Source organism: Bubalus bubalis, chromosome 3 (assembly GCF_019923935.1).
Source record: "Bubalus bubalis isolate 160015118507 breed Murrah chromosome 3, NDDB_SH_1, whole genome shotgun sequence".
NCBI lineage: Eukaryota > Metazoa > Chordata > Mammalia > Artiodactyla > Bovidae > Bubalus > Bubalus bubalis.
In genome coordinates, this window is record NC_059159.1 from 160483690 (window position 1) to 160497267 (window position 13578).

Genomic DNA, 13578 nt, shown 5'->3' on the forward strand with positions numbered 1-13578 from the left:
AGGAACATACCTGCCGATCTCCCTCCTCTACCTTCCCCAAACTCAAAATGAATCCCAACAGATATTAGGGGATCTTGTTGAGAAATTCCTTTAGCATTCCAAATCAGCAATCTAGAAAGTTATGCTTTGTTCCTTATCAGATTCTGAGTGAAGACATACTTCCAATCAACTCTAGTTTTTTTCCTAACAATAGGCAGCTCTAAAAACTACTTCTAATAGGCTATCTACTATTCTAGGTTACTGAATTTTGTTTTTAAATTAGAACTTGACGTTTCCATATACTAAGACTTAAAGATAAATCAGTCCCTGAAAAATCACTGTACAACATCCTAGCAGCCTCTCAGCTAACAGTGACGAGTCTCAAAAAACAAGGAACTCATTACTTTGAACAGCTTTGACACTGATCATTCTTTACGTTAAACAGAATCATGTCCCTCTGAAGCTACTCCTTGCTCTGACACTTGCCCCAAATGGTTAGAGATCTGTTTAAACCACTCTTTCACCGAATCCTTCAAATACGTGAAATAGGTTTCCATATTCGATATCTTTCCATCTCCACCTCTCCCTTGTAGCACCAGTGCTCTGCTGTTACGGAAAGTAAACATCTTTGGTTCCCTTAATAGTTCCTCTCACATGATTTTGAGCACCTCTTATCATTTTTGACTGCTTATCTATATCTTCCTTAAGTAAGACACTCAGAAACAGCCAGGATAGTCCAAGTGTATTCTACATTTTAAGATATATCAATATTTATTCTTAAAAGAATTTTTTGAAAACGGACATTCCATATACTTAAAAGATATCTTAAAGTATAACATTTTCATTCAAGATTAACGACTGTTTAAGCCAGAACATTTTCAAATGACTAAAGAATTTTAAATGCAACACGTAAAACTTCAAAAAATTCGCTCTGATTCACGTGGTCAGCCAGTGCTGACCTTAAGCTAGAGTTTCTTACGGAAAAAAAAAAAAAAAAAAAAAAGACCCACCTAAATGAAAAAGCAATATAATCCAGACGGGAATTGACATTGCTCTCAAGTAGCGTTCAGTGCTTGCATTCCACTTGAATGAAACAGCCAACACATAGCCAACTACCAAGGTCCAGATCTTAAATAAATGAAATACAGACACAGCTGTAAAATATATACATGTGAAATAAACATGCAATTATACAAAACTTGCAAGCCTCTACATAGCATGAGAGCTGTGGGAACACCATGGATGACAGCTGGCAGTGCTAACAGAAGGAGGCATAGTTTCTCTTCCTCTTCCTTGATAAATCAGGTTTTGAAATAAACAGGTTTGTTTATTGTTATTATTAAAATCCCATGCAGTGATATTAAATATCTTTAACAAAAAATACATAAATACAGTTTCATTTAAGTTCAAAAGCTACAGCATGCATAAAGATACTTAAGATACTCAATTTTTAAGCCATGGATTTAAATTAAGAGCTTCACCTTGTGGAATTCTTAAAAGTTTTCTCTATAGATTAATGTTCACAAAAGAAAAGAAGAAACAAGTGGGAATTCCCTTGACAGTCCAGTGGTTAGACTGCCACACTTCCACCCCTGGAAGGGAACGGCAGTAGGAAAGCCGGGTTTGATCCCTGGTCGGGGAACAAAGATCTGGAAAGCCTCATACAATGGCCAAAAAAGAGAGAGAGAATGAAAGGAAGCTTTCCAAAAAGAAGCAGGTTAAAAGATTCAATTACAACCTATGAAAATATGCTTGTTACCACAAAAAGAACTTTTTGAAAGCTAAAAAGAAGGCAGGCAGCTGAAGTGTGACCCTGCTGCAATAACCTAGGTAACAGACGGTTAAAACCTACTCCAGAGTTACACACAGTTGAGAAGTCTAGCTGAAAAAAATATTACCAGAGGAAGAAACAGGAAGACGTGAGAACAGAAGAACAGGTGAACCAGGGTCCCCTCCTCAGCTCTTTCCCACCCTAAAACTAAACGACTCAGTACTCACAAACCATCAATGTAGCTGACACAGAAACTCTCAAATAAACTCACATTTCATAGAACACGCACAAAAGACGGAAGGAATACATAAGGTAGAACAGACACGAGCACCGACACTTTATTAAAATAACTTGAACCTTGAAAAATATATAGGCAAATTAAAACAAAACGAAATGAAAGGACTTTAAGCTGTAACCCAGAGAGTGAAGAAAAAAGAACTGATATGGTTACTACAAAAGACAGAAAAAAACTACCTCATACTTTATTTTGATCATCTCTGTCAAAATACTCTTCAGGTCTAAAATATGTTTATAGGTTCAGACTTGAGAATTCTGTTTTGGGACCTTATTAAATAATGATAAATTCTGAAAAAGGATTAAATGTAAAAAAATCTCATCACAGTCTAATTTAGGACCTTGAAAAATTAATAACCTAAAGTTTCAATAACTAGGACGTGGTTAACTCTGAATGATTCATTCAATAAAATGTTATGCAACCATTAAAGCAGGCTTTTTTAAATAAAGACTACATAACTTAGAATATTCCTAAGATATTATTAAGGAAAAAGCAAAATACAATAAACACATATGACAGGATTATATCTATTTCATGGTGGGGGGAAGGAAATGTACTAATAAATTGTATTTGGGTGATAAGATTTTGTTTTTCCTTTTTTGGTAATTTCCCAGTTGTCTTTAATAGGCACTAGTTCTTTTATAATGAAAAGGACATTAAAATATTCTTCTTCAAGCAACTAGTAAGATGAAATATTAAAGAGATCTAAAGTCCCAGATGTATGAGCACATGGGAAGTGAGCCTACAGCTGCCTCAAAAAAGCTCAAGCTTGTAGGACCACAGAGATTTAACCCTGGGAATTTAGAGAATTTTGAGATAGGCTGGTAGAGCTCAGAACAAAATCTGTGTGTAACAACAATACACTTATATAGCACTTACCATGGGCTAGGCCTTGCTCTATATTAACACATTATAGACATGAACTCACTTAACCCTTATAACCCCAGGAAATAAGTAAGGCTATCATTCTCATTTTAGACATGAAAGAAATTGAGACTTCAAAGGTGACTTGCCCAAGGTAACACATCTAAAAAGTGAGTCAAGATTAGAACCTGGGGATTTGGGTCCAGAATCTACTTTCTTAACATTAAGGAGAAAAAAGGGTAGTGCCAGAAAAATAAAGAGGAAAAGCTGCTCCAGTATTCACAAGAGAAAATAAAAACAGTTGATTCTGATGACTACAAATTGCTGAAATTTTCTTTAAAAATGATCCTCGGCAAATGGATAGTCTTCAGAGGTATGTGACACAAGCATAATCAGCCCTGTTAATTAAACATGCAGTGAGTAATTTAGATAAAAGACTAGAAGGAGTATTAGTTGAACTTGCAGATTATACAAAGTTGGGAATAGTGAATATAAATGATTCAAAAAGATATTCTGAAACTAGAACAATGGGCTAACCAAGTAAGATTAAATTTAATAGAGAGGAATGCAAAGTTTTGCTTTTAGGTTCAAAACTCAGCTATACAAATACAGAATGGGAAGAGAATAGCTCGTCAGAAGTATAACTGGTGTGAATGCTTATTAATAAAAGTACATTAGGGAAAGTGTTTCAGTGACTTGCACTATCAAACCACCTGGGCAATAAAATTGAGTGCAAAAAGAAATGGAAATTACAATACAGGAGATACAGATACAGGTGCAGGGAGTGGGGGGCGGGAAATTGTTCAGCTTAGGAAAGAGAAGGAAATAACTAGATTCAACAGTTATCTTCAAATAGCTGGGGAAATGTCATCTGAGAGAGGCAACAGACCATTTTCTGTAGTTCTGAGAGCAGAAATCACAGGTGGAAATTAGGAAGCAACATATTTCAGCTTAATATGATGAATTTTTCTAATAAACTGATTGAAAGCAGGAGAAGGGGGCAACAGAGATTGAGATGGTCAGATGACATCATCGACTCCATGGACGTGAGTTTGCGCAAGCTCCGGGAGATGGTGAAGGACAGGGAAGCCTGGCACTGCAGTCCATGGGGTTGCAAAGAGCTGGACACAACTGAGCGACTGAACAACAAATCTAAAAAGGAAATAAGCTACTATCACTAAAAGTTTGAGCAAAAGCTGATGGGGAAGACCAAGGAAGAGAATGTGCTCTCAGTGAGAAGGTGAACCAGAGGATCACAGAGGATATGCTTTCAGATTTTAAGCCTATGATACTTTTCAACCAGTCTCTAACAAGTTTTTGTTTCTTAGCTGTATTCCTAAGGAATTAGTATCACTTGCAGAGCAAGGAAAAAATGAGAGATCGCATACTTCAAATTTTTTAAAGGAAACTCAAAGAGTCGGACATGACTGAAGCGACACAACACTGACACATGCATGGTCAAATCATAGCCCTAATCAGATCATTGTTTCAGATACTTCATTCTCCTTTAAAACGACTTTATTCTAATTTGAAAACTCTGTTCTCTTCATGATGTGGCAACTTAGAGTCATGAATATTTCATAATCAAAGTCTTAACATGAGAAAGAACCTAAGCACTGGAAAACTTTCCTTCTTACTGTTGCCAGGCAAGCAAAACACACCTGGAAGTGGAATGGGGCAGGCCTGTACAATCCCAAAGAACCTTCTGGCAGCACTGCCAAACTCTTGAAGTGAAGTGAAGTGAAATCGCTCAGTCGTGTCCGACTCTTTGCGACCCCATGGACTATAGCCTACCAGGCTCCTCCATCCATGGGATTTTCCAGGCAAGAGTACTGAAATGGGTTGCCATTTCCTTCTCCAGGGGATCTTCCCGACCCAGGGATCGAACCTGGGTCTCCTGTGTTGTAGGCAGACGCTTTACCGTCTGAGCCACCAGGGAAGCACAAACTCTTAGGATCTGTAAAACTGAATATCCAGGAACCCTGCACGCGTGCCAAGCCACTTCAATTGTGTTCAATTCTGTGCAACCCCACGGACTGTAGCCCACCAGGCTCCTCTGTCCATTCCAGTATTCTCCAGGCAAGAATACTGGAATGGGTTGCCATGTCCTCCTCCAGGGGATTTTCCCAACCCAGGGATCAAACCCGTGTCTCTTATGTCTCCTGCATTGGCAGGCGGGTTTTTTACTACTAGCACCACCTAGGAATTCCCTGAGCAGTTCTTTAAGCTCTCTAAAATGAGGATGATAATTAGACATCATTCAAGATAAGCCAACACTTCACACAACTAGGGCTGAGTAGCCCAGAGATGGATCCTGATTTGTTCAAAGTCACAAAGCAAGCTACTGACAGAGTTCAGTTTAGAAGTTACACTCCTATCTTTCAGCCACTGTTCTTTCCACTTTATGCTTCTTTATAAAGTAAAATGGAAACAATTTAGGCCATGGAGGCCATGGAGAAAACAAATCCATTACTACTGCAAAAACTGTAAATGTCTTCAAATGTTCTAACAATTCTGAACTAAAGGAGAGAGGAAGACCCATAACACTCCCAGCAAAGAAAAATGGTGGAGCAGGAAGGCTAGCTTTTTAGATTTATCTTGACAGCGCTACACCAAGCGAAGATGACCAGGACCCTAAGGACTGAGTTATACCTGGGTCTGGTGCAAAAGATGATTTTTTTTTCCCCCAGTGTTTAGAAATCACTAAGTCAACACAATATTTGAAACTGTTTTTTTACAATTGCCCAGAAGGAAATGGCAACCCACTCCAGTGTTCTTGCCTGGAGAATCCCAGGGACGGAGGAGCCTGGTGGGCTGCCGTCTATGGGGTCGCACAGAGTCGGACACAACTGGAGTGACTTAGCAGTATATTATAAATGATTAGCATTTCACTTGCAGGTAGGATGGAGTACTAGGAGAAGAAAAGAGCTAGGAGACTGAAGGAACCCCAAAGGAAGGGGAACAGAAACTGAATGGGAAGGATAATGTGGTAACAAAGGAAAACACAGGTACTGAAGACACTACAAAGGAAAACGGGATGGGACTTGGAAATAAATGAACAGGTATAAGGATAAAAGAGAGATGACTAAGATTTCTAGATGACAGGAATTCAGGGGTGTCTGGGGGAACATGTGTGGGTAGTCCAACCCTGATAGTCTTCTATTTTTTTCCCCTAATAACTAAAATCAATTTGTACTAAAAACAAAAAAAAAAAATTAAACTAAAAAATGTTCCTCCACAACATCCTGGAGGTAAACGTTTTAAAATCTTTAGTGAAGGTCTTGATGACAAAGGGCCTTCAACTGCTGATAGGTCTGTTGAGTAAGTACCATTTACCGAACGAACAGATCAATCTCGAAATCTTCCCGCCTATGAAATCCATCCCTCTGACTTCACATGACTATCGTGAGAATGAAATAACACACAGGAGAGTGCCTACCAGTGAGTGGCAGATGCTCAAAAACTGGATCTTAAATGCATGCACTGTCGGCTCTCCAAAATGTAGATTTGCTTACATTCACTTTTCTCTCTACCTCGCCCATCCGTACCTCTCCCATCCATATTTCTCAGCAGCAGCAGCTCAAATTTTCAAGCTGTCTAGAAAGCATCAAGACTCCTTTCTTTTTTTTTTTTAAATCACATGCAGCACTGGTTGGGCTTACAAAACCAAACCATTGTGAACCATGAGATAGAAAAGTCAGAGAGAGGGCAAGCTGCCCGGTCACATGACCGACTTTCACTTCATGTCAGGCCTTACACAGCACTTGGGACAGAGAGCTGAGGACTCCCTGTCTCTGCTTCCCAGGTACACTTTTAACTTAACCCATCCAACCACCTGCTCCAGACGACTGCTTCAAGAAACACAACCGCAAGTTTCTCTCCAACTCAGATCAACCTCCAGGCTCTACTCCCTCAATTTAGCGCCCCCACCACTTCCTACTCTTTTTTAACTAACTCATTCTGTGCCTTTTATAATGGGATTTTTATCCCTTCCTCCCATCACTTTAGCTTATCAGCTACAATAATTAATTGCCTTTACCTTCCTTCCCCTCTTCTGATCTAGCTTGGTCCTTACTTCTGCTAATCCACACCCATACAAATATTATGTAAATAAAATATAAGGAAGGAGTTTATCATCAGTAAAAAGATACTCGTAGCTATATACATTAAGCTGTGGGCACTTTTTCACAATTATTCAATTCCTCATCTCTTTCCACCACTGTGAGTGACTGGCTCAAATGCCCCAGTTTCCATTAGTCATGCCAAATGTACCCATGTATTCAATTCTAACTTCACTATGAAAATACAGCGTTCATATATGTTAGGCCTTTCCTAGTTTCTTACAGTTTGGTGGATATACTACTTGATCTTGCCTATAGTAATTTACAATATACTGCAGTATCAATAGTCAAAAATGTGAGCAGGATCTATAAGTATGTCTGAATCTGACAAGATTGAATTTCTTGAGGATAGGAATCAAGTTATAGTAATCTTTATATTTCTTAACAGCATATAATATTCTGCCTTTTATGCAAGGGGCATTCAATCAACTTAACTGAACTTAAAACAACAAGGTAAAGGAGAAGTAACATCTAACTGCTGCTCCATGAATGTGAACCTTGGATTTGTTCAAAGTCTGAGTGCCTCTGGGACGATCACAGTCTCAGGACCTCAGAAACCTCTCCTGGAGAGCGGCAGGCAGGAAGACAATAAAGAGCAAAGTAACACTAGGGTTACTCTCACCTGACAATCTACCCAGAAAGTGAAAGAGGGTGCTTCCACACCTCTCCTTCCTATCACAACTGAAATAATACAAGTTCCTTGGAGGCCAAGGATTTTGTCTGATCACGACGCAGTTGCACACACAGGCAGCGTCCCCAAATTATGGATGAGGTGCTCTCCAATACCTTGCTGGCCCATAACTGGTGGGAAATAAACATTTAGATGTGTATCTGTCATCTCCATGAGAATTATACTCACATGACACATTACTTGAACAGAGCCTGTACCTTAACCCTTTTAAATCCCTCACAAAGTCCAGTACCTAATAACATAATCAACTTCTAACTTTAATTGAGAGGTTGCTTTGATAGAGCTAGAGAAGACAGTTCTGGTATTAGTCACCAACTCTACCAATAACTTCAGGCAAGTTATAACCCTGCTTGACCGATAAAGGGAATTATTTTGCAACTTGAAATCAAGGTGCACTTAACAGGGACAAAAGTGAATAAATTTATTTTTAGATGGTACTGCTTCTTAATGAAATAGTAGTCTTATGCATTAAATATCCACTTATTTTTTTCATCCCCAGTGAAATATCCTAAAGGAAATCAACCCTGAATATTCACTGGAAGGACTGATGCTGAAGCTGAAGCTCCAACACTTTGGCCACCTGATGTGAAAAGCCAACTCACTGGAAAAGAACCTGATGCTGGGAAAGACTGAAGGCAGGAAGAGAAGGGGACAACAGAGGATGAGATGGTTTGGCAACATCACTGACTCAATGGACACGAGTCTGAGCAAACTCAAGGAGACAGTGAAGGACAGGGAAGCCTGGAGTCCTTCAGTGCATGGCGTCACAGAGTCTGACACAACTTAGCAACTGAACAACAAAGTGAAATGTTTGGATCATTAGCTGATCTACAATCTGGCCTGATTTAGGAAACATGTCACCAGATTATCCTTGAAATCCCTTCCAACTCTAAAGCTCCCTGATTATCTAAGAATAACCTCAGGACGATCCAGGAATCACAAATATGCCTTCCCTTCACCCAGTCTGCTTAAGAAATCCACGTGGGAGGAGATGTAATGTCGCAGAGCAATCCCTGCACAAGGCGTAAGAGTTCCCAAGAAGAGAATGTGGCAAGACAAAGGCCCAGGGGGCTCAGCACCTAGGTGCCTGGCACAAAGTATACTGAAATCACCTGAACTGAGAGGCAGCTCTGAACTATTAAGAAAGATTTGTTCCAGGACTTGAGAAACTTGCGTCAACCAGTCCCCTCTTTGTCCCAACAAGACTGGTAAGAAGTCACCTCTCCCGTCTGTAGGATGACATATTGGACTAGGATCTCGAAGGTCTCTTCCAGGATAGTCCCACGTAAGCAGAACTGAAGATGCTGAGCACTCCCTCTCCAAGACCAGGAATAAATTCCTGTCCACTTGCCGATGCGCTGAAAGCCCTCCCTGCAAAACGGAAGAGCGCTTCCCTACAGGGTACACGTCCCCCTAATGGGGAGACTGTTTCGAACCACACCCGTCTTCTCTTTGGAAGGAAGGGCACCAAGTTCCTCGTGTGCACGGGAAGGAAGGCGGAGACGGACACTGCCTGCATGCTCAGGTCTGGACTTTTGGCCGCCCTTGCACCGTGCCGAGGGACTGCACCCCAGCGAGCTGGGGGTGTGGTGAAGGTCACTGCGTGCCCGGCGGGACGGCCGAGGGCCCGGGCCGGGGCTCACTCACCCACAGGCTGTTGAAGTAGTCCAGCCCGCGGCAGATGAGCGCGCCCGCGTGCGCCAGCAGCACCTGCACGCCCAGGTAGCTGCCCAGGCTGTAGAGGCCGTAGAGGAGCGGGCCGCCGGCGCCCAGCAGTAGCAGCAGGCGGCGGCGGCGCAGCGCCTGCTCGCCCAGGGCCTCCACGCCGTAGTCCGCGAAGCAGATCGGCAGCAGCAGTGCGGCCAGCACGATGGGCGTGTGCGCGCGGTGCAGGCGCTGCAGCCAGTGGCGCCCTAGGCGCGTCAGCGAGCTCTTGAAGGGGTGCAGGAAGGTGCCGCACAGCACAGCCCAGAGCAGCGGGCGCAAGAAGGCCTCCAGGATGAAGTAGACGAGCACGGCGGCGCCGCAGCACAGGCACACGAACAGCACCGCCCCGGTGTTGTAGAAGGCCTGCTTGATGGGCTTGTCGAAGCGCAGCGCCAGCGCCGCTGTCCGCGGTGTCTCCCCGCCGCCGCCGCCGCCGCCGCCGCCGCCGCCGCCGGCTGCCCCGACCGGACGCTGAACCCGCGGCGCCCGGCTCGGGGAGCCCCGCGGACTGAGTGCCTCCTCAGGGCCGCCATCGTCGGCCATCGTGCCTTTGCCGCTGCCGCCGCTGCCGCCGCCAAGAGACGGCACTGGGAGGCCTGGAGAGAGGCAGGGCGGGAGATACGCGGCATTGTGGGAGATGTAGTTCCTAACTCACCACTGAAAGCTTACACAACCTTTGAGGAACTCCAACTCCCAGAGAGTATAGCGAGCGTTCCTTCGCCCTCGGGCTCCCTGTGGTTCATGGGTCCCCGCAGAATTCAGGTAACAAGTTTCTGGGGTCTGCGTGTTAGAAGGGGCAAAAAACAAACTTTCCTCTCCCCACCAACGTACAGTATAAGAGCAGTGTATGCTAGCTCAATTCAAGTGTTCTATTAGTCACAAACTGGGGGGAGGGGAGGAATGTCAGATAACAGCCTTTACACAAAACACCCTGAATCATAAAACAAAACAAAACCCTCCCTTCGTTCTCTGGTTAATGTCAACTTTTAGGGAGGCAGAATCCCCAGAGTCACTATCTTAGAATCCGTGGGGGAATACTTTAAAAAGACCAATTACCATATTCAGTTTTATTGATTTATTTAATAAAGTGTTGGCTCTGGTGTGTTTGGCAGGATTTTAAATAGCGATTACTGTGGAAAATTCTGAAAGAGATGGGAATACCAGACCACCTGGTCTGCCTTTTGAGAAAATTGTATGCAGGTCAGGAAGCAACAGTTAGAACTGGACATGGAACAACAGACTGGTTCCAAATAGGAAAAGGAGTATGTCAAGGCTGTATATTGTCACCCTGCTTATTTAACTTACATGCAGAGTACATCATGAGAAACGCTGGACTGGAAGAAGCACAAGCTGGAATCAAGATTGCTGGGAGAAATACCAATAACCTCAGATATGCAGATGATACCACCCTTATGGCAGAAAGTGAAGAGGAACTAAAAAGCCTCTTGATGAAGGTGAAAGGGGAGAATGAAAAAGTTGGCTTAAAGTTCAACATTCAGAAAACGAAGATCATGGCATCTTGTCCCATCACTTCATGGGAAATAGATGGGGAAACAGTGGAAACAGTGTCAGACTTTATTTTTCTGGGCTCCAAAATCACTGCAGATGGTGACTGCAGCCATGAAATTAAAAGACGCTTACTCCTTGGAAGGAAAGTTATGACCAACCTAGATAGCATATTCAAAAGCAGAGACATTACTTTGCCAACAAAGGTCCATCTAGTCAAGGCTATGGTTTTTCCAGTGGTCATGTATGGATGTGAGAGTTGGACTGTGAAGGAGGCTGAGCGCCGAAGAATTGATGCTTTTGAACTGTGGTGTTGGAGAAGACTCTTGAGAGTCTCTTGGACTGCAAGGAGATCCAACCAGTCCATTCTGAAGGAGATCAGCCCTGGGATTTCTTTGGAAGGAATGATGCTGAAGCTGAAACTCCAGTACTTTGGCCACCTCATGCGAAGAGTTGGCTCATTGGAAAAGACTCTGATGCTGGGAGGGATTGGGGGCAAGAGGAGAAGGGGATGACAGAGGATGAGATGGCTGGATGGCATCACTGACTCGATGGACGTGAGTCTGAGTGAACTCCGGGAGTTGGTGATGGACAGGGAGGCCTGGCGTGCTTCGATTCATGGGGTCGCAAAGAGTGGGACATGACTGAGCGATTGAACTGAACTGAACTGAACTGGCTCTGGTGTGTCTGGCAGGATTTTAAATAGCGATTACCATATGGCAGACCCTGTTATAAATTTCTCATTCCTATTAACTCATCTGATCCTTAGAACAACCCTACAAAGAAGATGGTGTTATTATCCCTACTTCTCAATAAGGAAAACTGAGGCTCAGAGAAGTTAAGTACCTTGCCAAGGTACACAGCTAGTACGTGCAGAGGCAGGATTCAAACTAAGAGTCTGACTCCTAAGTCGATTCTTACCTACTAGGTTAATAAATTGGTCTGACAAGGAAGACTTTAGCACAGGGGTCCTCAACCCCCAGGCTGCAGACTGGTACCCATCAGGGGCCTGTTAGGAAATCAGTGGCTCAGCAGGAGATGAGCATGGGGGAGCAAGAGATGCTTCATCTGCAGCTCCCCACTGCTTGCATTACAGCCTGAACGAGCCTCACCCCCAGTGGAAAAACTGTGTTTCATGAAACCAGTGCCTGGTGCCAAAAAGGCTGGGGACCACTGCAAGTTTAGCATATATTTTTTAAAGCTCTTCAGAAAACCCTAATGTGCAACTATTGTTGACAACCATGTAGGTGTCGATGCTGGAGAAATCTAAACTCCTGGAGGAACCCTAGGTCAGAGTCTCAAACTGCCACTGTTCCATTTTTGAGACCTAAGGTCAGGTCAGTTGAGCCCCCAACCCTAATTTCCCCTTTCGCATGGGAGTGATAATAGAAACTCTTGTGTCAAAAGAGAAAAAGGGAGCTCTGAAACAATGCATGGTGCTTCTGTTTTCTTGTTGAAAGGTCCTGGTACCCAAGCCTACTGCTTGTAAAACACCTCCAAAGGCATTTTATTTAGAAGAAGAAGAAAGAGAGGGGAAGAAGGGAAAGAAGAAGAGAGGGAAGCGGAAGAAAAGGAGGATGAGGAGGAAGGGGAGGAAGAGAAATAAGAGGAAGGAAAAGAAAGGAGGGAGGAAAGAAGGGAGGGAAGGAGGAAGGTTTCACTGAGTACTCAACACGAGAGTACTTCGGAACTCAGCAAGTTACCTCTCTTCTGTTTTCAACAAATTTTCAAATAGAAGAAAAAGTGATTCCTTTCTGTCCTGTTTTGGGTTTCAGGTCACAGTCCCTGTTTTTCAAGTGGTCTTTGGACGTTGACTCTGTAAATAATTTGCTTCAGTTGTCCTAAACTGTCCTTTTTCCTCTTTACTTTGTTAAGGGCTGCTGGGGTAAAGAATCCGCCTGCCAATGCAGGAGATGCAGGGGTATGGGCCATTCATAGTACAGAGCATAAGCTCAGGGTGCTGAGCAAGTGAATGGATGATTCGCTATCCTTTCAAAAAAGTTGTTTGTGCTTCCTGTGAGAAATGGTACTGAAACACTGGGAATGTGTCTTCCTACGTAGTCCTATAATTAAGAGCAGAGAAAAATTAAAATACTGGGATGTAGGGCCTACAAAATCAATTTGAGTACACACAGTCTACTCAAATCTCTAACTCACAGAGTGTATGCTTTTAGGCACATCCTCCAAAATGTGAGGCTACTTGAAGTGAAGTGAAAGTCACTCAGTGGTGTCCAACTCTTTGCAACCCCATTACCCTTTGTAGCCTGCAAGGCTCCTCTGCCCATGGAATTCTCCAGGCAAGAATACTGGAGTGGGTTAGCCTATCACTTCTGCAGGGTATCTTCCCAACCCAGGGATCCCGCCTTGCAGGCATATTCTTTACCAGCTACCAGGGAAGCCTGAGGCTACTTGGGTTTTCTTTTTTAATGCCATGTAGCAACTCAGCTCAGGGAAGAACAGCCTCTGTGGGCTTCCAGGTACAGTGACGGTGTAGAAGAGTGGATCAAGTTGACCCTGGGACCACACTGCCTTTGGCCTGCTTGTTGCATGAACTGATGAATTTCCTAACCATTTAAGCCAGTTTGGGTTCAGTTTTACATTTCTTGCAACAGAAAGCTTTCTGGCTGATAAAATGATAACACCT

The 13578-nt window shown here is 43.2% G+C and overlaps 1 protein-coding gene and 1 long non-coding RNA gene across 3 annotated transcripts in view; one reads left to right on the forward strand and one right to left on the reverse strand.

Annotated features, from left to right (window-relative positions):
- The window catches only part of TMEM245 (transmembrane protein 245), a 77602-nt gene extending 67631 nt beyond the window's left edge, over nt 1–9971 (reverse strand). For both annotated transcript variants that reach the window (XM_025282193.3, XM_025282192.3), the window contains exons 1-2: nt 9369–9971; nt 990–1107 (exon numbers count right to left, since the gene is read on the reverse strand). In XM_025282193.3, the coding sequence (XP_025137978.2) occupies nt 990–1107; nt 9369–9971 (721 nt within the window). The remainder of the gene's footprint in view (nt 1–989; nt 1108–9368) is intronic.
- Nucleotides 9972–10046: 75 nt separating this feature from the next.
- The window catches only part of LOC123332946, a 39902-nt gene continuing 36370 nt past the window's right edge, over nt 10047–13578 (forward strand). Inside the window, exon 1 of the long non-coding RNA XR_006550145.2 lies at nt 10047–10190. This is a non-coding gene — a long non-coding RNA (uncharacterized LOC123332946). The remainder of the gene's footprint in view (nt 10191–13578) is intronic.